This window comes from Phacochoerus africanus, chromosome 2 (assembly GCF_016906955.1).
Source record: "Phacochoerus africanus isolate WHEZ1 chromosome 2, ROS_Pafr_v1, whole genome shotgun sequence".
Taxonomy (NCBI): Eukaryota; Metazoa; Chordata; class Mammalia; order Artiodactyla; family Suidae; genus Phacochoerus; species Phacochoerus africanus.
Window position 1 is genome coordinate 20,567,082 of NC_062545.1, and position 22,105 is coordinate 20,589,186.

Here is a 22,105-nt window from a genome sequence, read left to right on the forward strand (position 1 = left end):
CCTGAACTAGTCAATGTCTTTCTAAGACAACATCAACTCCACCTAAATTATCACAACAAACCAGGATACTGGTCAATACTCTAGAAGTTGCCCATGTGGGGTTGGTGCCGGGCAGCTCTGTTGCTTAGCTTTTCAGTTAGCCAAGGTATGCTCATTTGTCTGAAGCAGCCTCCAAGCCAATTCCAAGATGTCAGTCTTTCATAAAACAATTTCTTTCTCACCTTCTCAACAGTGGAGTTGACCCAGTGAGCTTTAAATTCTTATTTTCAATAAAGTCACAGATGACTTCTTGCAAAAGCAGACTCTTCAGTACATTTTCTTATGTTTCTATTTCATGTGTTTCTTTATTGTTAAAACCCAAAACACAAGCTCCATTTGTGGAAAGAGACTCGAAGTGTGTCCCAAGACTTCTCCACTTGAAATTCTGGAACCAAAAGGACACCATCTCCCATCTTGATTAAGGAGGAGGAGAGAGATGAAGGCTTCTATAGGAAGCATTTCAGAGAGAACTACATTGACCTGTCACTATTTGAAACATCTTTGTTATGGTTTTATTTCATTTGGGGATGAGTTTCCTTAACCTTTAAAGATAAAATGTTTTACGGTAATTTCTTTTTTTGGTGTTGTTATACCTATACCTTTGTTAGCTTTAATTTTCTGGCGAGGCTGGATATTTGAATTTCCCATTGCTGCCACTTCTCTCTGCTTTTATTTAGGGAGGAAATATTTCACCTACATCATCTAAGCAGGGTTTGCAGTTCCTGTAAAGAAATAGGCATTCATTCTCTCCTTTAGACTGAACATATATAATGAGACAAGTACATACAGTTTATGCAAATAAATTGCATGACTGCTGTAAAGAACAACTACTTGCTCTCCAAGATTTCATTTACAGCTATAAACGTCATTTTTTCCCAGCAATTGATGGATTAGGGCAGCAGAGGGTGTCCTTGGGAGGCAAGAAAGGGGTATCAGACAATACTTAGGGGTTATCCATAATGAACACAGGGCAGAAAAGGAAAATATAGGAGATATAATAAATTGAGGAAAATATTGATTTAGATCTGTGCATGAGGGCAGAGTCTGAACAAGGTAGCGACTGCATGATAGTGCTATTTGTAGATGCAAATTAGTTTATTCTGCTTAATACACTGTAGTAGTGAGGAATGTCAGTTGTAGAGAATGCGATAGGCATATCTATACAATCAGGGTTGACGAAAGTGTTCATGTTAAAGCTGGATGTGTGTGACAGCATTATAAAGAATTCAGGTTTGCACCTCAGATTCTAGCGGGCAAAACGAAGCTACAGAACTATAGATGTGAGCGTGATGGTGTCACAAGAGCAGGATCATCATCTGTGTCAAGACTAAGGCTTATTAAAAGGCCACATGCTTGGGATTTAGAGAAGACACTGCAGAGAAAGAAAGGAAAACTGCACTCCCCAACTATTCCTTACTAAATTCAGTGAAAGTGGAAGGACAGGCAGAGCAGTACTCATGTTAAAAGCCCCAAGGGGTGTGTGAGCCAGCTTTGTTGGCCAGACTCCTCACAGATGGAAATCTCCCAGTAACAGAAAGCTCCTGACCTTGGGAATGAGCACCAGTAGTGAAGGGCCAGCAAGTCTGCTCCCCGACCTCAGAACCCCTGTCATGATTCGAAGGGCAGGACTGTGCAGAATGACACCTGCCATCTATAGGAAAGCACCTTTGTCCATTATTAGACCACAGTGTGAACTTTCCATATATAAGGCCTACAGAAATGAGCTTATAGAGGATCCTACAGAAAAGGCAGCATGCAGTGTTGGAGAAAGCATGGGTTTTCTCTTGGACAGCTCTGTTCTCAATTGCTGGAACATAGCAGGTGCATAATAAATGGTAACCAGTCTGTACTACAAAAGAAAGGCTGTTTGCTCATGTCTTCTCCATCTGACTGTACTTTCCTAAATATAATCCTTTATCCTACACAAATTTTCCAGGTGACTAAAAATGTTTGTTCTCTACTTTCACTAATACAGCAACAGAAGGCAGTAGTGCATGGTGGGCAAGACCTCAGGAGCCGGAGTCTGCCCGTGAGCTTGACTGCTAGCTTTTGCATCTTCTGGCTGTGTGATCTCAGGCAAGCTGTGTGTGTACTTATTATCTAAGCCTTCAGTATAAATGGGGGTAAAGATGGTACCTCTACTTCACTGCGCTACTCTGAGAAGTGAAATATCACACATATGGCTTGGCAAATGAATGTTCAAAACATATAATTTATTACAATTACTATCATTACTATTGCCCATTATAACCATTTATTGTTGTTGTTATTGTTTTTATTTCTGGATCAAAAAGAAGCAATGAGTTTTAGATGGTTACTGTGATGTATTCAGAAAATGCAACCCAAAGCTTTTATCCATCATTCCTTTTACACCTGAAACTCCCTGGATGTCAACTTTTAGTTGAGGAAATGAACAACTTGTACAAAATACACGACCACAGATTAAAAGAGAAAGAGATCCTGCTTTTGCATATTTTTGTACATTCTAAAGGCAACATGAATCATTTCAAATTTCTTAAAACTGATGGAACGATGAGCTGTCATTGGGCTAGAAAATGAGACTAAAAAAGAACAATAGATCAGGAGAGTCTGCTTTAGCAAATATATTAAACATTATGAGTTTCAACTTAAAATATTAACACAGGGGGGTTTACACTATAGGGACTCTTACAGTTAAGGTCCATATTCTGTCATTTTCTAGAAACAAATGAGTCATGGAACTATAGCAGTATACCTCAGAATATTATTAATTTACCCATCATTCCTTTTACACCTGAAACTACCTGGATGTCAACTTTTAGTTGAGGAAATGAACAAACTGTACAAAATATATGACCAATATATACCAATTACTAGAGAAATTGCTGGAGAATTGCTGGAGAGAAAGAAATGCACTGGTGAGCCATCAAAGTATGTTTTAACTAACATATAAAATTAAAATATCAAATAAAAATAATTTGTCCTTCCCATTCTCTGCCAACATTCTTGCTATATTCTGGCATTAAAGTACATAAAATTGTATACTTAAAACATTGAAAATACCTAATATTTCTTTCTTTTTTTTTCCTTGTCTTTTAGGGCCGCACCCGAGGCACATGGAGGTTCCCAGGTTAGGGGTCCAATCAGAGCTGTAGCCGCTGGCCTATGCCACAGCCACAGCAACGCAGGATTTGAGCCACATCTGCCACCTACATCACAGCTCATGGAAACGCTGGATCCTTAACCCACTGAGCAAGGCCAGGAATCAAACCTGCGTCCTCATGGATGCTAGCTGGGTTCGCTAACCACTGTGCCACGATGGGAACTCCCGAAAATACCTAATATTTCTACCTAAAGATTATTTTCTTCTTGGCCAAATTAATACATCCTAATACGTTCCAGGAAACTCTAGTTGCATGACGATCACATTTGTTTCTAACATTTTTCTTCTACTTTCTTGTGCAGCCATGCAAAGGAAAGTGTATATTAAAAGCCTTTTCCTTCATCATTTACTTGGTTATTAATTTATTTGGGAATTAAATTTTGTTTTCATAATGATTTTTCATCTGGAAATGCTGGCTTGTACAACCTAATCTCTAGTGATTGATGTTCCTTCTTTATGAGGAAATAAACTGTTAAAGAGCGCAAGTAATGAAAGAATCTGGCTAAACAAGATTTCTAAAAATAAGAGAATTTATTCTATATACATGGTCCTATTTCTAAATATTTGAAAATCCTAAGACGAAGTTTGCACTAAAATTTTAAAATATTTAAGTCCAATCTTTCACTAGTGATGTTGAAGATATCTCAGAATGCTACAATCCTACAGGTCACATTAAAAAATACTTGCTGCTACGGTATTGTATACATTTCGAGATGCTGATGATAGTGCTCTAGCCAATGAGATGCCAGATAAACCAGCTTTTACTCCACCAGTCTGCCCCATAAGAACCTATAGTCTGGACGAGGATCTAATTCTGATAGATCCTTTCAAAACTATAAAAATACTGAATCAGTGAAATTCTGACTTAGTCATATATAAGTCATATATAACTGACCTGGACATAGAGAAATTCCTTTTAGTAATAGTGCTGAAATTAAGGATGGATTTTTTTTTTCAAGTGTCAAATCATACAGATAACCACTGCATAAACCTAATCAACCAAGAGATTTAATTAAAATTTTTTAATCTAGCAAGAACAAAAATCTGCCTTACTAGATCCAATTCACATTTTTTAAATATCAAATGGTACAGTACTCTGTTACTTCCATAAATTAATTAATTTTGATTAATTTACAGACTTCTAAATTTTGTAATATGTATACATTAGTTTTCTATTGCTAATACATATATTAGTTTTCTATTGCTACTGTACCAAATTACTACAAAATCAATGTCTCCTTGAGCCAAAGTCGAGATTTGCAGGCTGCATTCCTCTCTGGAGGTGCTAAAAGCTATAATCCCTTTCCTTGCCTTTTCCAGCTTCTAGAGGCTGCCTGCATTCCCTGGCTCATGACCCCTTCTCCATCTTCATATAACCCAACATATTCACATCCAGGGGTCAGGATGTGGGCATCTCTGTATGGCCACTATTCTCCCTACTGCAGTATAACAGATTTATATCTTATCCTGTAATATTCAACTCAATATTCACCCAGAAAATCAAAAGCTGTTAATACTATAACTGCTACTACTAGTATTCCTATTACATAGAATAAAAATTTTAAATGTTTTAAGTTTGGATCAGAAGATCACATCTTCTCTCAATAAAGACATCAGTTTGCAGAGCCTCTGACTTCTTTCCATTCATGCCTGCATGAATTTGATACCAATCCATTGCTTTGCTATCTTAAACCTAAATAAATAAATAGGTTTAATACATTTATCACAACTCAGTACATGGTGGATTAAACACTGATAAAATAGAACAGTCCCTGAAACAAGGTAACATATCATTTATTATATTTGTTAGGTATTGTGGCAAAATTAATTTTATTTTTTACTCTGAGGATTCATCTCTGACCATAATAAAACCTCCATAGGAAAATTTCACAAACATTTTGATTTCAGGCATATAGTTTTCAGGAAGCGGGATCCTGGAAGAGTAGATTATTAGTGTCGGCATGGCCTCTGGAGATACACCTGCTGTTTTAGGAAGCTTATGAAGGACTCCTGGCCCAGAGTTCCTCCCTGACTTGCCCGAGGTCACAAGACTAATCTGAGATAGAGCCGGCCCCTGGTAATAGCTAATGTTTTTCTCACGAGGGCAGTGCTCATCTTACACATGAAATAGATCCAGCTACTATCCCCACAACTTTATCACACTGAAAACCAATCATTTACACCTCAAAGAATATCAGAAGATGAACTGTATGTATCATTCTGTCAAATCCTATGCAGACCTTGTATAAATTACATAAACTTTATAAAATGTTAACTAATAAGGAGAAACTTACTATGTAAAAAAGGAGAAACTGTCAAGCTGACAACACAAATAAAGGGTAATAAGCCTAAACTAATGTTGCCAATAATTTCCATAAAGTCAAAGAAAAACTTGAAAATATTGAATTTTTTAATGATAAAACACTGTCTCTTTTGGGCAGATTAAAATGAGAAGATGACAAGCACTTTTTAAATGGATTTTCTGGGAGATGCAAAAATGGTTTAGAATTGGCACAGTTTGAGAGAGCGTTCAGAATATTTAGAACTTTTATCATTTTCCCCAAATACTTTAATATCTACTTTAAAAATATATCAGCTAAATACACCTATAGCCTAATCTAATGAGCTGCAAATACCACTGTGATTTTTAAACTAATTTCTTTCAAATATTGAATATAATTTTTATCTGTATAAACATAGATATATAATTTCCTTCATATAATAGGACTGAAATCCATTTTTTCAAGTTACATTGGAAAAGCCTCTTAAGTTATCAACATAACTTTATTTTTCTTGGTGTCATAAAGGAGAATTAAAATCAACTTACTTGATGTAATAGGGCACTTTATTATGTGAAATGGATCTTTGCCATGGCAGCTGGACTGAAGCTGAAGAAACAAAGGGAGGTTATTGGAAACACTGCTATAACCCAAAGGCCTTTTTCCCTTAATGCAAAACAACTGAACGCGATTTATAGCAAATTCAATGAGAACTGCTAGATTTCTAAAATTAGGAAATCTGCTAGGCCAAGAAAAGAGTGGCTTTACAGATTCATTTGAAGCAAAGAAAGAAACGATACAGTGTCAGTTTCTAATGCCCCCCTCTAACTACTTGAACCTGTTGATACAAATATTTTTAAAAATCAAGTCTTACTGTTTATAACAACCACAATTTAAAACTTAGTGCTATCTGGAAGTTGCACTCTGCATATATTTTGATTACGCTAAAACCAAAATTAATTTTACCCGGTATATTCAGAGTGTAAACTAGATTTCTTAAAATTGAATTTTCTAGATCACTAGTAATAATCTACTTTGCTTCATATTCTCAGGAATAACTACTTAGGACAAATGATATTTAAACAAACAATTATATAAATTTTAAAAAGGGAAAATGAAAATAAATATAACTAAAGGGTTGTGAAGAACCAAGGCAATTATCTAGATAGAAGAATTTCAAATATTTATTTTCATCTGAAATGCACAGAAAATACAGTTCCTTACTTTTACACTAGACGTCACTATGATTGAGATTTTATGCTTTGTTTTACTGAGGTGCTTATTTTTTTACAATTCTGTGTACTCCTTATTTATAAAAGTATATTTTTCCAAATTAAACCAATTATATTAAGACTTATTTAAGAAAAATTGTACATGTGCATTTAGAACTTTAAGGAATTTTGCTAAATGAACTAATAAATAAACAAATTCAAATGAAACTTTGAAAGTTTCACTAGATTCTCATATAACCAGTTGTCACCAATGTTTTTTCCTGAATATGGTGTCATAATACTATTTTACTAACATATATCATTCTAAACTTTGCGAAGCATTTTCAAATATATCTATTGATAAGGAAGAGAACAATGAGGAACTAAATACTCAGAGGTGAAATAACTTGCCCAATAAATAAATGACTTCAGGATTTTTGACCACGAGCTTGGCAATGTTTCTATTCAACAACTTTTCCTCTTTACAAAAGAGCAAGCACTCCCTTCTCCAACTATGTCCATAAAAGTATAAAAAAGGGATGAAAATGTGGAACTAGGTATATTAAATTTCTCATTAGAGCCAAGCTCATTTCAGCATTGGCCCCAGGCTAATAGGTCAGTTTTTATTTTGTGCCTAACAGGCTCCTTTTATAACTAAGGCTAAAGTCCAAGAAATAATAAAGCCAAAGATTCCAAGCAGCAGTGGATAACAATTATTAAATATATTAATTGGGATTTTGTTTACACTTCTTCATTCATTTTAATAATTGTTTTGATCTGAATAACTCTGACCTCCTTGGCTTGTCAGTGCTAGACAATGAAAGGCAACATGCTTGAGTTTCACAGTGTTTACACTGTTTCATTCCTAAAGAACAAGAGTTTGGTTTTTATTATGAAAGAACAGTTGCTAGGTGAAAGCATTTGGTTTCACCAGTACGAATAGATAATCTGTACAACTATAAATAGAGTTTCAATTATTTGTTATATTCCTCTTTAATTTGCTCTTAGCATACAGTTTTACATTCTAAAAAATTAAGTGTAAGCAACCTGGAGTAATTAACACCTGATAAATACACTGCAAACCTATTTACTTCATCAATATTGAGGGTATCCAAACTTGAGAAACGCATCCTTGGTGGTCAAGTAGATAATATATTCCAGGAAGGAATCACTCAAAGATGGGCTACCTGAGAGCTCAGGTGTATGAAACAGGTGTGTGGGGGGTGAGGGTGGGGGCATGAGGTAGGGAAGGAAGACAGAGAAAGAAAATTAGAGAGAGAGAGAGCAAGAGTGAATTCCCTAGAGAGAGCAAGCTTGACTCTCAGAGAGGCGCAAGTCAGGAAGGTTGGGAAATGACTAGGATTCTTGAAATTGAGAGAACTGAGAGTAAGAAAAGACTGACCTTGATTAAGGTAAAGTGGATTATAAAAAAAAAGATAAAGATTAAAAGAAAATATAAATGTCATCAATTTAGTTAGAAGGCATGATATTATTATTATTATTATTGTCTTTTTGCCATTTCTTGGGCCGCTTCCGCGGCATGTGGAGGTTCCCAGGCTAGGGGTCGAATCGGAGCTGTAGCCGCCAGCCTACACCAGAGCCACAGTAACGCAGGATCCAAGCCATGTCTGCAACCTACACCACAGCTCACAGCAACGCCGGATCCTTAACCCACTGAGCAAGGCCAGGGGTCGAACTCGCAACCTCATGGTTCCTAGTTGGATTCGTTAACCACTGAGCCACAACGGGAACTCCAAGACATGATATTATTACTTGTTTTCCCTATGGCTAGGGATACAAAGAAGATACCATAATTAGGAAAATAAGCTTTGCATTAAATTTTAAACTTCACTTAAATTGAATTAAATGAAACAAAGTGTTTGCTTACATATGTTTGCCAGCAAAAAGAAAAGGAAAGGAATTAACATGAGGTGAAAGCATTTGTGCCAAGAACTGTACTGGGTGCTTTGTGTTCTCTTATTTACTTCTTTAGGCAATCAGGGGAAATGAGTAATTTTAAGAGAAGGAAGTAACTTTCAGGGATTCACTTCCTGGTAAAGGCAGAATTAATTATTTTAATTGCAATGTGGGTGACTGAATCCCACATTCTTTAGTTTCCTTAGCAGTGAATGATAAATAAAGTAGGAGCTCAAATTACTTATTTAAAATATCATGACCTGTCCATAAAATGAAAAATTTCAGGTGGAGACTATTACATAAAAATCTACATATGTGGTTTGGCTAAATCTGCAATACTTAACCAGAAGAAAAGCTAAGTATGATCACAGTAAGCATAGTAAGTCAAAATCTTCTCAGAGATTTGGGGGGATTAATTCTGTTTTTTAACTTTGAAGGCTACAGGTATGTTTTAAACTAATATGCACTTTTTAAGGAGAACAAATAATTTAAAATCTTAAAATATAAAAATGATTTCTTTTTTTTTTTTTGTCTTTTTTGCTATTTCTTGGACCGCTCCTGCGGCATATGCAGGTTCCCAGGCTAGGGGTCTAATCGGAGCTGTAGCCACAGGCCTATGCCAGAGCCACAGCAACGCGGGATCCGAGCCGTGTCTGCAACCTACACCACAGCTCACGGCAACGCCGGATCGTTAACCCACTGAGCAAGTGCAGGGACCGAACCCGCAACCTCATGGTTCCTAGTCGGATTCGTTAACCACTGCGCCACGACGGGAACTCCAAAAATGATTTCTTTATTGTGAAAAAGTTCATAATCTTTGCATATAGCATAGCAATGATATGATACTATATTAGTTATTATAAAAGATGGTCTAATGAAAAACCCTAGCTAAAGATGAATTTACTTCTGCTTTATTTCAGACTTACCATGATCAGATTACAGAAACAATAACTAATAAACAATACTGTCATTGATGTTGACATTTTCTTTTTTATGCTTATCTAATAAAGCAAATACATTTATAGCAAAGAATATAGTCGCTTTTTTGGCGGGGGGGGTGGGGGGAGGGGAGCACTACACCAGTGGCATGTGGAAGTTCCTGGGCCAGAGATCAAACCCATGCCACAGCAGTGACCTGAGCTGGATCCTTAACCCACTGAGCTACAAAGGAACTCCAAGAACACAGTTTCTTGAGTGAGAGTAAAAAAGTATGCTGATTCATTCAATTCATGAGTTCAGTCAAGTGTATTGGTACTTACTAGAGAGAAAATGCTGAGAGGATGGTCCAAAATCTCTATGGGCTTCCTGAAGCTGTTTAAGGCGATCATCCACAGAAACCTGCACATACACACACAAGAAATAACTCGATTTCAATACAATAACCTTAATAATATCCTTGATTCAAGTAGTATAGTAAATGATGGTACTGCAGAAGATATGATTGCTGGTTCAGATTCCTTCTCTGTATCTGGAATCAAAGTCCTGGTAGAACAGACTCCTGCTGGCATCAACAAACAGTAAATGGTGCCAGGTACTTCCAAGTAATTTATATGAATTAGCTCTTTTATCCCTCACAATAACCACAGTGGGTAAGTATTATTTCTTAGTATTATTATTTTATAGATGTAGATATTGAGAAACAAAGAGGTGTCGAAAGACGTAGGTTAGTATGTGGTAGTGCCAGTATTCACGCTCAGCCATCCGATGCCAGAATCGTACCTTGACTATGATTCTAAATGTTACTCAAAAGCAGGAACACTCTAAAAACAGAAACAGACTCCCAGACATAGAGAATAGACGTGTGGTTGCCAAGGGGGAGGAGGGAAGGAGTGGGATGGACTGGGAGTTTGGGGTTGGTATATGCAAACTATTACATTTAGAATAGATAAGTAATGAGGTCCTATTGTACAGCCCAGGGAACTATATCCAATCTCTCCAGAAAGAACACGATGGAATACAGTATGAGAAAAAGAGTGTATATATATAAAGGACTGGGTCACTTTGCTGTAGGAAGAAATTGGCACAACACTGTAAATCAACTATATTTAATTAAAACAAAAAATCTTAAGTCCAGATATGGCCATGGGGTCAGTAGCTATACATCTCTCTTTTGTAAGGAAGGTGGTAAAAAGGACGATAGGGAGCAAATGAAAAAGAACTCTAAAATATTCCAAGTGTACAGGAGTTCCCATCATGGCACAGTGGTTAAAGAATCTGACTAGGAACCATGAGGTTGTGGGTTCGATCCCTGGCCTTGCTCAGTGGGTTAAAGATCTGGCGTTGCCGTGAGCTGTGATGTAGGTTGCAGACGCAGATCGGATCCCAAGTTTTGGTGGCTCTGGTGTAGGCTGGCAGCTACAGCTCTGATTGGACCCGTAGCCTGGGAACCTCCATATGCCATGGGAGCGGCCCTAGAAAAGGCAAAAAAGACAAAAAATAAAAACAAATAAATAAATAAAATATTCCAAGGAGTTCCTGTCATGGCGCAGTGGTTAACGAATCCGACTAGGAACCATGAGGTTGTGGGTTCGGTCCCCGCCCTTGCTCAGTGGGTTAAAGATCTGGCGTTGCCGTGAGCTGTGGTGTAGGTTGTAGACGCGGCTCGGATCCCACGTTGCTGTGGCTCTGGCGTAGGCCGGTGGCTACAGCTCCGATTAGACCCCTAGCCTGGGAACCTCCATATGCTGTGGGAGTGGCTCAAGAAAAGGCAAAAAGACAAAAAAAAAAATTAAAAAAAATAAAACATCCCACGTGTACAAACTAGAGAGATGAACAGATAGATGATGATGGTGAAAGACTGACAGACAGATATGGATGGAGAATGAAAGGACATGGGAATATAGACTGTCTTATTTTCTTCCAAATTTGTGTCCATCATCTTGACTTGGGAATATATTCAAGAAGATACTAGCTGAGTAAAATACTCTATATATTTGTTTACACACATTCTTAGCTCATTACATTTTGAAAATGCAGAACTGGTACCCTGAGAAACTAACTGTAAATCAATAACAACTTCACAATGCCTACTGGCATTTCCATTTCCTTTTCCTGGTCGTTGTCTAGTAGTGCTAGTCAGGTGTTCCACTTGCGTTGCCATTCTTATTTTCAGCTGCCTTTAGGTGCAATGCATGTCTCTGGCTCACTGGGCAGCTCTAATTTCTTCTGGTTAGCTAATTAAGTTGTGTTAGCAGGTAAATCCTTAAGGCCAAAAAGCATCCAAACACTTTTACATCCCAGAGAAGAACACCAGAATTTCCGCTACTCTTGAAATGTAACACTCCTTGTCTGCCAGCATAAATTACACTCCTCTTATTCAACCAACAACTAACATCTGAGCTCTAGTGGTTACCAGGCTCAGAGATCAGAATGACAGAATACACATCCTTTTTCAAGCAAAATGTATTCATTGACTTCTAATCTTTGCCCATGGTAATAATAATCAGAGTGTGGAAGAAACCAAGATGGACCACAGGGATACCTATATGAAGATGATAAGTTAGAAAAATGGAGCAGAAGAAATAAAGAGTAAACACTTTTGTGTTCTACACACTTGAAAAGCACTTAAGAGTTTAACAGATCCTGCTTTACTAATCCCAGATAATTAATATTCTTTTCAAAGACAGGAAAGACTGTGCAATACTATACACTCACTTATTACCTCTTCAATTTCATGAAGAAGATATAAACCACTGGGTGGTTCAATATCTGAATTCATTCAGGAGACCTATTATGCTATAAAGTCTTTTACCTTTAAAATAAAATGCTTTTATATGCTACCTTGAAACTACATATCTTATTAACTATCACATCACTTTAGGTCCCAAAAATAGAGAAAGATTATTAGGAATTATTTTGCTCAGTCTTCCACGTAAATTATCCCACTAGTTTTCAGGTAAAAATGACTATTATGACTCCTAGAAACTGGCCAATGAATGCGACAAAGGCAAAAACTACTGACCGGCGTATGTGGTGACTTGCAAATACCGATACTTACTAATCCTCGAGAGGACCCAGACTTCCTTAATTTTTCAAAAGAAAAAAGAAATACATGATTAAAGTAAGAAAAATGACTCCTTTGTAAGCCATTATGGGAAAAAAATGTTTCTGTGACCTACCACAGGTTGCAATTACTGTGATTTATTTGACCTTTTGCAATTTTCTACAAATATCCTATGAAGAGAACATCTTAAAATTACACTAAAATCTATATTCATAAGTAACTGAGGCTTCTGGGTTCAAGACACTGAAAGGCAAATAACTGATGTCCTCACAGGCTAAAAACCCGGTATTAAACACAACGGCTAAAGCAAAAGAAAATGACGGCAGTGATAGAACAGTGAGGTACGGCTTACAGACCAAGGTGTAAGCCTGCATTATGAAGAGGAAGAAGCTGACACCTGCAAAAGTTTCCATCGCATATTAAGGTCATCTAGCTGGCGAGACATCTTCAGAGATGGGTGCAAGTCAAGTGGAGACAGCTGACTGGATAAATCATTCACAGCTTTAACTTTTAAGTTGATTGGTGCAATTTCTTCTCTGAATGCCTAGAAAGAAAGGACAAGAATAATGTCATCAGAAGAGAATATGATGAAAGCTAGTATTCCATATTTTCTTCAGAAAAAAAAAAAAAGCCAAGATCAGCTAAGAGAACATCAACTAGAGCTGCTCACACAACAGCTGGCTCAACTGAGATCCTTAGCAACCAGGACCACTAGCCAAAGTGTCACCCTTTATAAGCCAGAGACTCTAAACAGGCGCGTGAATTGAAAAGTGATAATGCAAACTTATTTAAATGATCATGTATTTCCTTTAGTTTTTCATTATATACAATTTAGTAGGGAAAATATTTGCCATTATTACCCATTTTACTAATTTCTAGTCTTGATTTTGTCTTTTATTTTCTTTCACATTTTCCTTTTTTAATGCAGATACCTTAATTTTTTTTTTCACGTGATGCAACATCTCAAATTAAGTGGAGAGTAAAAAGAGCTTCCTAATCACAAAATCTATGCCTATTATATTCTTGAGAGGTAAGGTTTATCTCTTTCAAAATAATTTATGACCACTCTCTGTGGTTAGAGGTGGGGCAGGAAGAGCAAGATCTATCAGAAAAGAAGTAAATAAGGCTTAGAACTGACAAATGCCACTTCTGTGCACAGTTCAGAGAACTGGTACAGGTGGAGGTAGGAGGCATGGGAAGAGGGAAAAAAACAAAATATTTTGACAATGACAGCGATACATCCTGTGAGAACAAAGAACAGAATAATGAAAACACTAAGTTTTCTCCTTTTTCCATATAATTGAACCCCCTCTGTGTTCATGTATCCTCTTTCCAACAAAGTCTTTGCCTAGATCCCATCCATCCCTTAAAGGACTCCCCTTGAGTCCCCACCCAATGGGAAGATCTCCCAGAGGCCATTCTCTCACCAGTCCTGGCTGGAGGCTTCGCCCACATCCTCTCCAACCCAGCCACCATTTTCAGCCTGCATATCTCTGAACACACAAATCAGGTTTTATGGTAGGGGACATTCCTGATTGTTTGGTGCCAATATGAACCCCTTGTTAATAGATTTTAAACAAAGGTCTTAGTTCCTAGTATTATAAGCACTCACATTTTAAAGCCCTCCCCCAACCACAGAATGGAACCTTCTTAAAATCAGACATTCTCTAGTATTCAGCACAATGTTTACAAGAGGGGCGGAGTGTATTTCTTTCTTCTTCTTTTTTTTTTTTGGTCTTTTTTTGCTATTTCTTGGGCCACTCCCGCGGCATATGGAGGTTCCCAGGCTAGGGGTCGAATCGGAGCCGTAGCCACCAGCCTAAGCCAGAGCCGCAGCAACGCAGGATCTGAGCCATGTCTGCAACCTACACCACAGCTCACGGCAACGCTGGATCGTTAACCCACTGAGCAAGGGCAGGGACCGAACCTACAACCTCATGGTTCTTAGTCGGATTCGTTAACCACTGTGCCACAACTGGAACTTCCGGAGTGTATTTCTAATGATGAAGGCTCAAAAAAGGGTATATGAGGCAAGTTTAAGCCAATACAGAATAGGGAACAGACTTGGGACACTAAAAAAGAACAGAATATTTTTAACTCTTTGGTGTGTCAAAAATTAGAGTTAACCATGTAACAAACTTATAGGTCTTAGGTAATTGTGAATATTCTATTAGCATCAGCCCTCAAGTTTTCTCATTTCTATAATCCCTACCCCTTAAGAGACTAGACAAGCCCCCTTTCATCACTCCAAGTTTAGCTAATGAATAATATAATTATTCAAAGTGCTTTGAAGGCTATAAAGTTTTATTAAAACACTACCATACTAATGTGGCATCTTCCATATGGCTTATGAAAAGAAAGCCTCTTTATAACCACTTCTCAATTCCCCCTTTTATCACATGTAAAGGCTAAAAATAATTAGTATAGTTGGTGAAGATCAACATAATGTTAAGAATAGAACTTTATTTTTAAAAAGAAAATAAATCTTAGGTAAACCAGAGAGTATGTTTTAGTATTTCAAAATTCTTGAACATGCTGAAAAGCCACATGAAGAAGCTCAAGGTGGAGAGTCGGAAACCCAGAGACAGAGCGTCAGATGTGGACTTCGGGCGTAACTGTAAATGACATGCAAAACAATGAGTGTGGAAGCCAGTGTGTGGCCAGTAAGGAATATTAAATCTTCCCAGAACCCTGAAGGCACCAGCATTTCAAAGTCAGGCCTGGAGAGGGACATTTGGGATTCAGCTGTAAATAACTGATGATTGAGGTGGTGGGGTTGGATAAATTACTCTGTAATAAAGCATAAGAGCAAAAAAAATTTTTTAATCAGGTGGAAGAAGCAAAGCCCATGAAGATGTGAAAATTGCTGCAACATGGAAGGAATTCAGAGTTGTGACAGTTTTTCTCCATGACTGCAGATGTTGGTCCTCCAAAGATGACAGAATGTGTAGAAATAAACAGACTCACAAATAACAGCCAGTGGGAAAAGCAGATATATGATAAGAGAGACAATATAGGGTCTAAAGAATTAAGAATTAATACCAAAACAGGGGACAGAGGGAGGGGTGGGAAAAGAGAATTTTTGAGTCTGGACTTTGAATAGACCTGAGTTCCCTCAGTTTTAGTTTGAGAATAATTACAGAATTTAAATCCTTTAAAGGGTCTTCAGTTGGAATTTTTACATTATATACTAATAATCCACTTTTAAAATCAGTATCTTTGAATTTGGGTGGTACTACAGATTGAAAATTAAATGCTAAAAAATGATCTGAGATTTCTATATTTCAAATAATAACTAGTTTTATTTCGAAAGATGAAAGTTTTTTAAATTTATAACTTTCAGACAGATTTTTAAATCTTATTGAATAAAAAGAGTTTTATTTTTTCCTCTATAAAAATAATGCTTTTCTCTTACAAACCACAGGTAGAAACATTAGAAGTCCTTAGACAAATAATGCAATTTCAGTTTAATTTTGTTTTTGTGGTCCAGTGTTTTATGGTAACAAGGAACCTTTCTATTAAGAAAGTTTATCTTTTGTTTTTTTTTAGAGCTCCAAATTAAGGGGCTTGCTGAAATAAAGCAAGTTTTAAAATGACTTCAAATCTATTGTGTGTTCTGGTTTAAAGAACCAATTTATCATATTTTGGCTGCATTTTCCTATAGGAGAATAAAAATCTATGTGGTCTTCTTTGCTAAAAAAAAACCCAGAAACATCTGCCAATGTTAGAGGGGCTGACTGGCAGCCTGATGGCAGATCTGAATCCCCACCCTTCTCCTGTCAGAAGGGTGAATTCTACAAAGAAGAATGATTCAGGATAATTTTTGGAAGTTAAAATTCTTTGATTATCCTGAAAGATTTTGTTTTCCAGATGCTTTGGCATATTTAATAATATTTAGCAATAATCAGAACTTATCTTCACCTGCCTATAGCTTCATTGGGATTGAGGTATACTTTTAGAGCACATGTCAAAACATCCTAGACTTTGAATCCATTTTACTGGGTTTAATGAGACTTGGGTTTTGTTTTCTTTTGTCCTAATAAGATGTTCAAATTTTTAAATCCACAGTTTCTTTCTTTGTCTTAGGTACTAGGTGTATTTTTCCTAGCCTTCCCACTTCAGCAGAAATTTGAACAGAAGTATTTGGATGCAGAGATGAGTAATTTCTTTAATCAAATGAGATTAATACCTCCCAAATCTTAGGCCTTTAAGAACCCCAGAAATAACTTTTCATTTTCCTTCAACATTAATCGTCCTGCATTAAAAACTGATATTTTCAAATTCGAATGGGTAAATTCTTGTTCCAACCAAGTGACATTTTTGCAATCCAATAAAACATACTTTTTGTAAACCACTAGCTTAAAGATTTTCAGAGTTTAAAAACCATCTTTTAAAATACAAGAAGTGTACAACTTCCAAAGAACCTATACCAAAAGGTTTTATTTTCAATCTGTTATTTTAAACTCAGATCCAGTTACAGGAAAAAATTTTGGATACTATAGTTATAGGAAGAAGCCTACTTAATTTATAGGATTATTGGAAACATGCATATTTACAATGAAAGATGGCAGACCCCAATACTCTTTCAGTAATAAAAAGTTTTTGATTAAAATTTAATATGTAAATTTTATTTATTTTTTTACTTTTTTGCTTTTTAGGGCTGCACCCATGGCATATGGAGGTTCCCAGGCTAGGGGCCCAATCGGAGCTGCAGTTGCCAGCCTATACCACAACCACGGCAACACAGTATCTGAGCTGTGTCTGCAACCTACACCACAGCTCATGGCAATGCTGGATCCTTAACCCACTGAGAGAGGCCAGGGATCAAACCTGCATTCTCATGGATACTAGTCAGATTCATTTGCACTAAGCCATGACAGGAACTCCTTAATATGTACATTTTAAAGATCTGAATTCAAATAGTTGATCAAAATCGAGCTCGATTACATTATTATGAATGAGGTCTTTACAATGAAAAAGAGGAGCAAGAAAGAAATCACGAAAAACCTACCACTTACTAGCTGTGCATGTTGGAAAAATACCTGGAGTTTCATCATTTTTAAAATAGACATCATCATAATAATACTTATCTTGCTGAGTTGATATGAAGATTAAAAGAGATACCAATGTAAACTCACTCAGAACAGTTCTTGGCACATAGTAAGTCTCAATATGCTACCTATTATGATTATTCCTATGTCTACTATTCAGGATTGTAGTGGGGTTCGTTAACCAATGAGTGATGAAGGGGTGTTCTCTTTCTCATTGAGCCACATGTAAGCACAAAAGATGTATGTCTTTTGCAATAAAAATCCCATGGATGACATTGATATTGTCAGTCTAACACCTTCAGATTTTTCATCCACTTATGCTTTGAATTGATTCATAACTACTATTTAGAGCATACTAACATACAGTTTTACTATGCTGCTAGAAACCCTAACACAATCTAAATCTCTTGTGTCTTTCATCACCTAAATTCAATTAACATTCTTTCTGGATGTGTTCTAGAATATGGGAGCCAAAGGGGGTCTAGGATCAGAGGCCTAACATCCTTCAGTTTGGGTGACAGCTGACTACAAACAGAATTTACAGCTAAATTAATCCTTCACTATATGCTCAGACAATAAGATATGATTAGTAGGTAAGAATTCCCAGTAAATCAGTACCCTTTCATTAAACCTCTAAATCCAACAACCAATTTAAAAAGGAGCCTGCCAGACTACACCATGTGGATGCCATTCTGTAAGATCCAGGCAGTGAGAAACACTATAAAACAAACAATTCAGTTTCTTCAACAAATGCATTCCAAAGAAAACAAACAAACAGATAAAGGGGAAATGTGAGGATTAAAAGGGCCATTAAAGTATTCTTAAAAAAAAAGAGGTAAAGCAAATCTATATTGTTTAGGGATGCACAATTGAGTGAAAAACGTGTAAAGAAAAATAAAAGATTATTGGAAAAGTCACCTTGGTTGTTATTTTGGTGGGGAAGGGGTTCTGACGGTGAGGGGCATATGGGAACCATCTGTTGTGTTTGGAAAAATTCTATATCCTGATGTTGGTGGAGGTTGTAACAGTGTTGGCCCGATAACAATCCCTAATAACAATTTATATATGTAGCTTTCTTTTGTGTTATATTTAACAATAACAGATTTTTAAAAATCCTTTATCTGAGGCAGGGATGCTGACCATGATTTTCTCAATGTGGTCCTGCAGCGAGTCGATGAGTAAGTCTCCCACGGGCTTCCAGCCGTTCCGCACGGCCTCCGCCTCCTTCATATCAGCATCCAGGTCGTCCATCGCTCCCTGCAAGTCTCGGAGCTTCTCCAACGCCTTGTCCACTTGCTTTTGCCAACTGCTAGTAACAGCATTTAGACTTTCCCACTTCTCTTTGACCTCAGAAGACTGTTTGCGCATGGCTTTGGCAATCTTTTGGGCTCTCTCCTCAGGAGTCAATTCTGTGATCAAAAAAAAAAAAGATATTTAGAAGCCTGATCAGCTCTAAATTCTTCTTCTTCTTTTTTTTTTTTTTGTCTTTTTGCTATTTCTTGGGCCGCTCCCTTGGCATATGGAGGTTCCCAGGCTAGGGGTCCAATCGGAGCTGTAGTCTCCGGCCTAAGCCAGAGCCACAGCAACACGAGGTCCGAGCCGCATCTGCAACCTACACCACAGCTCACAGCAACGCCGGATCGTTAACCCACTGAGCAAGTGCAGGGACCGAACCCGCAACCTCATGGTTCCTAGTCAGATTCGTTAACCACTGCGCCACGACGGGAACTCCAGCTATAAATTCTTATAACCAAATGTGCAAGCCACCTTTCAAAGTGTTGCAACCAGGGTACACCAACTGGGGTAAGGAAAAAAAGGCTCCATTTTGTCTCCACCACTAATCCCTGCTACTTCTTCAAAGAAGTTGCTCAGAGGAATACGTGGCCCAGTGGTTTTGGTGACTTTTGAGTTTTAAGAAATTTGCAAACCTTGAAATGTAGCAATATAAGAAGAAATATAATATTTTTTCTTCAACATAAATTTAGCTACATAAAATTCAAAGACAGCTTTTCATTAGTTTTTCCTTGTCCTCAAGAGAAATGGGAAGGATAATTGGGAAGGAAATAGCTGTAAGTCATGAGGAAAAACTCTGAGAAAATAAGATTAATTTATGGTGTTACAAAATAAAATACAACCGAAGACAACATATCTTGGATACTTCATCATCACTGAATCTGTTTGGCAGCTAGTTCATCTTTAATGCAAGGCATTCTCTGTAGCACAAAAGTGTAGCATGTCCACACATATTTCAACAAGAAGATGGTGAGTCTTCAAGGACCATCCTAAATATTTAATAGAGCAAGAGGGCTTCCGGAATATCTGAAATAAAGTATACTTTTCAGATAGAAAAGGGCAGGCATGATGCAAGATGCCGACCCAGGACTGGGGCGGGAAGAAAGAGTAAGAGTCCAGAAGATGAGCAAAAGGATGCAGACGGAAATAAAGTCAAGTTAAAAGCCAAGGGTCAGATATATGGGGATGAGAAGCTGGTGAGACAAGGGCAGGGGAACTTGATGGCCATAGAGCAGATACTCTCAGAGCAGGTTGGATGGCTCTCCAGCTCAACTCTCCCGGCCTCACACCTTCCCAGCCCAGGATGCCTCCTTTCCTCTCTAGCTGGTTTGAAGGTTGCCCAGCTGGTCCCCTGAAACAGAGAGGCCAGCCAGAAACATACAATCAAGGCGAACCGCACATTCAAGATATAAGTGCATTTTCTTATTTGTGATAACATCCCATCTTTCAGGATCAATCACATTAGCAGCATCCACTTCCCCTCAAAATATTCCAAACCATTCACAAAATACACTGAAGTTCATCAAACTTCCTGGTAAGAGGAACTCTGTGGTATGAACTGAAGCAAGCTCTCCTAAACGATAACCTTCCTATGCAACATACATGTGTCTGCCTGTCTTTATTTAATTATTATTTAAACGTCAAAATAAAGGGGACAGAACCGTTATTTTTATCTAAGTTTCCAGAAATTTCTAGACCTCAGCATTTAGATGTAAAGCAGCTATAATAAATCTCTGAGAACTGCATAAACTATGAAGAATTCGGCAACCACAGACCTCTGCCTTGTGCTGAAGTGCTAGGAGGCTCTAGAGAAAGATGACCAAACCCTTGGCAGCTGAATCGATGATAAGAAGAGAAAATGTTACAAGTAGATAGACTCAGTGTACCAGGAAAAGGTAAATAAGGGAAAACAAATGAATTAGAGACCCAGCTCCAAGGAGCACTTAGTGTAGAATATAATTCATTACAACAGTCAGGGGAAGGAGTCAGGAATCCTGGAACAAAAGACCCATCAATGTTACATGTCAGGATTTTAAGGGTCTGGAGAGGGAACTTTAGGAGGAAAGGTATGTCATTAGAAAGGAAACTTTATTTAAATCCTTAAACCTACAAGATATTTTTTTATAAAATGAAAAATACGTAACATTTGTACTATCTGTATTTCATACAAATATAACATGCTATGTGCGAGATGAAATAAATCAGCCCTAGCCTGATGAGAAAAGGAAGTTGATAATTTTTATGACAGCAACACCTGTGTTTGTTAATAAGTCACTTGGACATTTTCAAAGATGTATTTTAAGCACTCATGTTTTACTGACTTTTGTAAAGGAAAAAAAAAGGCCAACCTCAGAAGAGACAACTTAATTATGATGATTTTCCTTGAATAAAATAAAAACTGTTTGTGAGTCAGTTACTGAATAACCGGGCAGGGAGACACACAGCTTCTTTGTCCTGTAACAAAAAGACACTGGCTGTGATTTTTTGTTTTCACTTCATGTAAAATCTTTTGATTGCATAGTCCTTTTGTAGTATTTACTACATGATCCCCACTCAAGCAGCTACTCAGAAGAAAAGTTCTATGTTCAATTCACCATCTGTTTGCCAGAAAGGAAGCATATTAAGTAATCACAGAATTCAGAATGAAAGTGCCTCCTGTTGCTCTACAATCCCAATTTAATATATAATTGAAACCAAGAACAGGGTGACAGAAAAAGTAAAAAACTTTCCAGGATGTTTGCTAAACAGGTAATAAGAAGCAACAAGTGAAATGCAAGTTGAGGTAAGGAAATAGAAAAACGAATTAAAACAGCAAGAAAGCATCAATGATGAAAATAATAAAGGGTTATGCTGACATTAAGGAAAAAAAATTTACCTGTTACTTGAACATCAAAGAACAAAGTATGCTTCAGATTTTCTGAACAGATATTTTGTGGTACATTTTAAGGCCCTCATGCGAGAGTGGAGAATCTTCTGGACCAGTGGTTCTGCATTCTGGTGACATAATAGAAGCCACCCTGAGAGTTTATTTTTAAAATGTTGGTCCTCAAGGGCCCTACCTCCAAATAGTAGAAGCTTCTGATTTAGTTGGTCAAGGGTAAAGGGCTGCATGGATATGTTTTGAAACCTCCCCAGATGACTGTAATGTGTCACCAGGAGGAGCACTGCCG

The 22,105-nt window shown here is 37.3% G+C and overlaps 1 protein-coding gene across 14 annotated transcripts in view; it reads right to left on the reverse strand.

The window, feature by feature from the left end:
* UTRN (utrophin) overlaps nucleotides 1-22,105 on the reverse strand; it is a 537,684-nt gene that overhangs the window by 82,623 nt on the left and 432,956 nt on the right. For all 14 annotated transcript variants that reach the window (XM_047770002.1, XM_047770001.1, XM_047770005.1 and 11 more), the window contains 4 exons: nucleotides 18,783-19,051; nucleotides 12,989-13,135; nucleotides 9,848-9,926; nucleotides 6,009-6,069 (listed from right to left, as the gene is read on the reverse strand). In XM_047770002.1, the coding sequence (XP_047625958.1) occupies nucleotides 6,009-6,069; nucleotides 9,848-9,926; nucleotides 12,989-13,135; nucleotides 18,783-19,051 (556 nt within the window). The remainder of the gene's footprint in view (nucleotides 1-6,008; nucleotides 6,070-9,847; nucleotides 9,927-12,988; nucleotides 13,136-18,782; nucleotides 19,052-22,105) is intronic.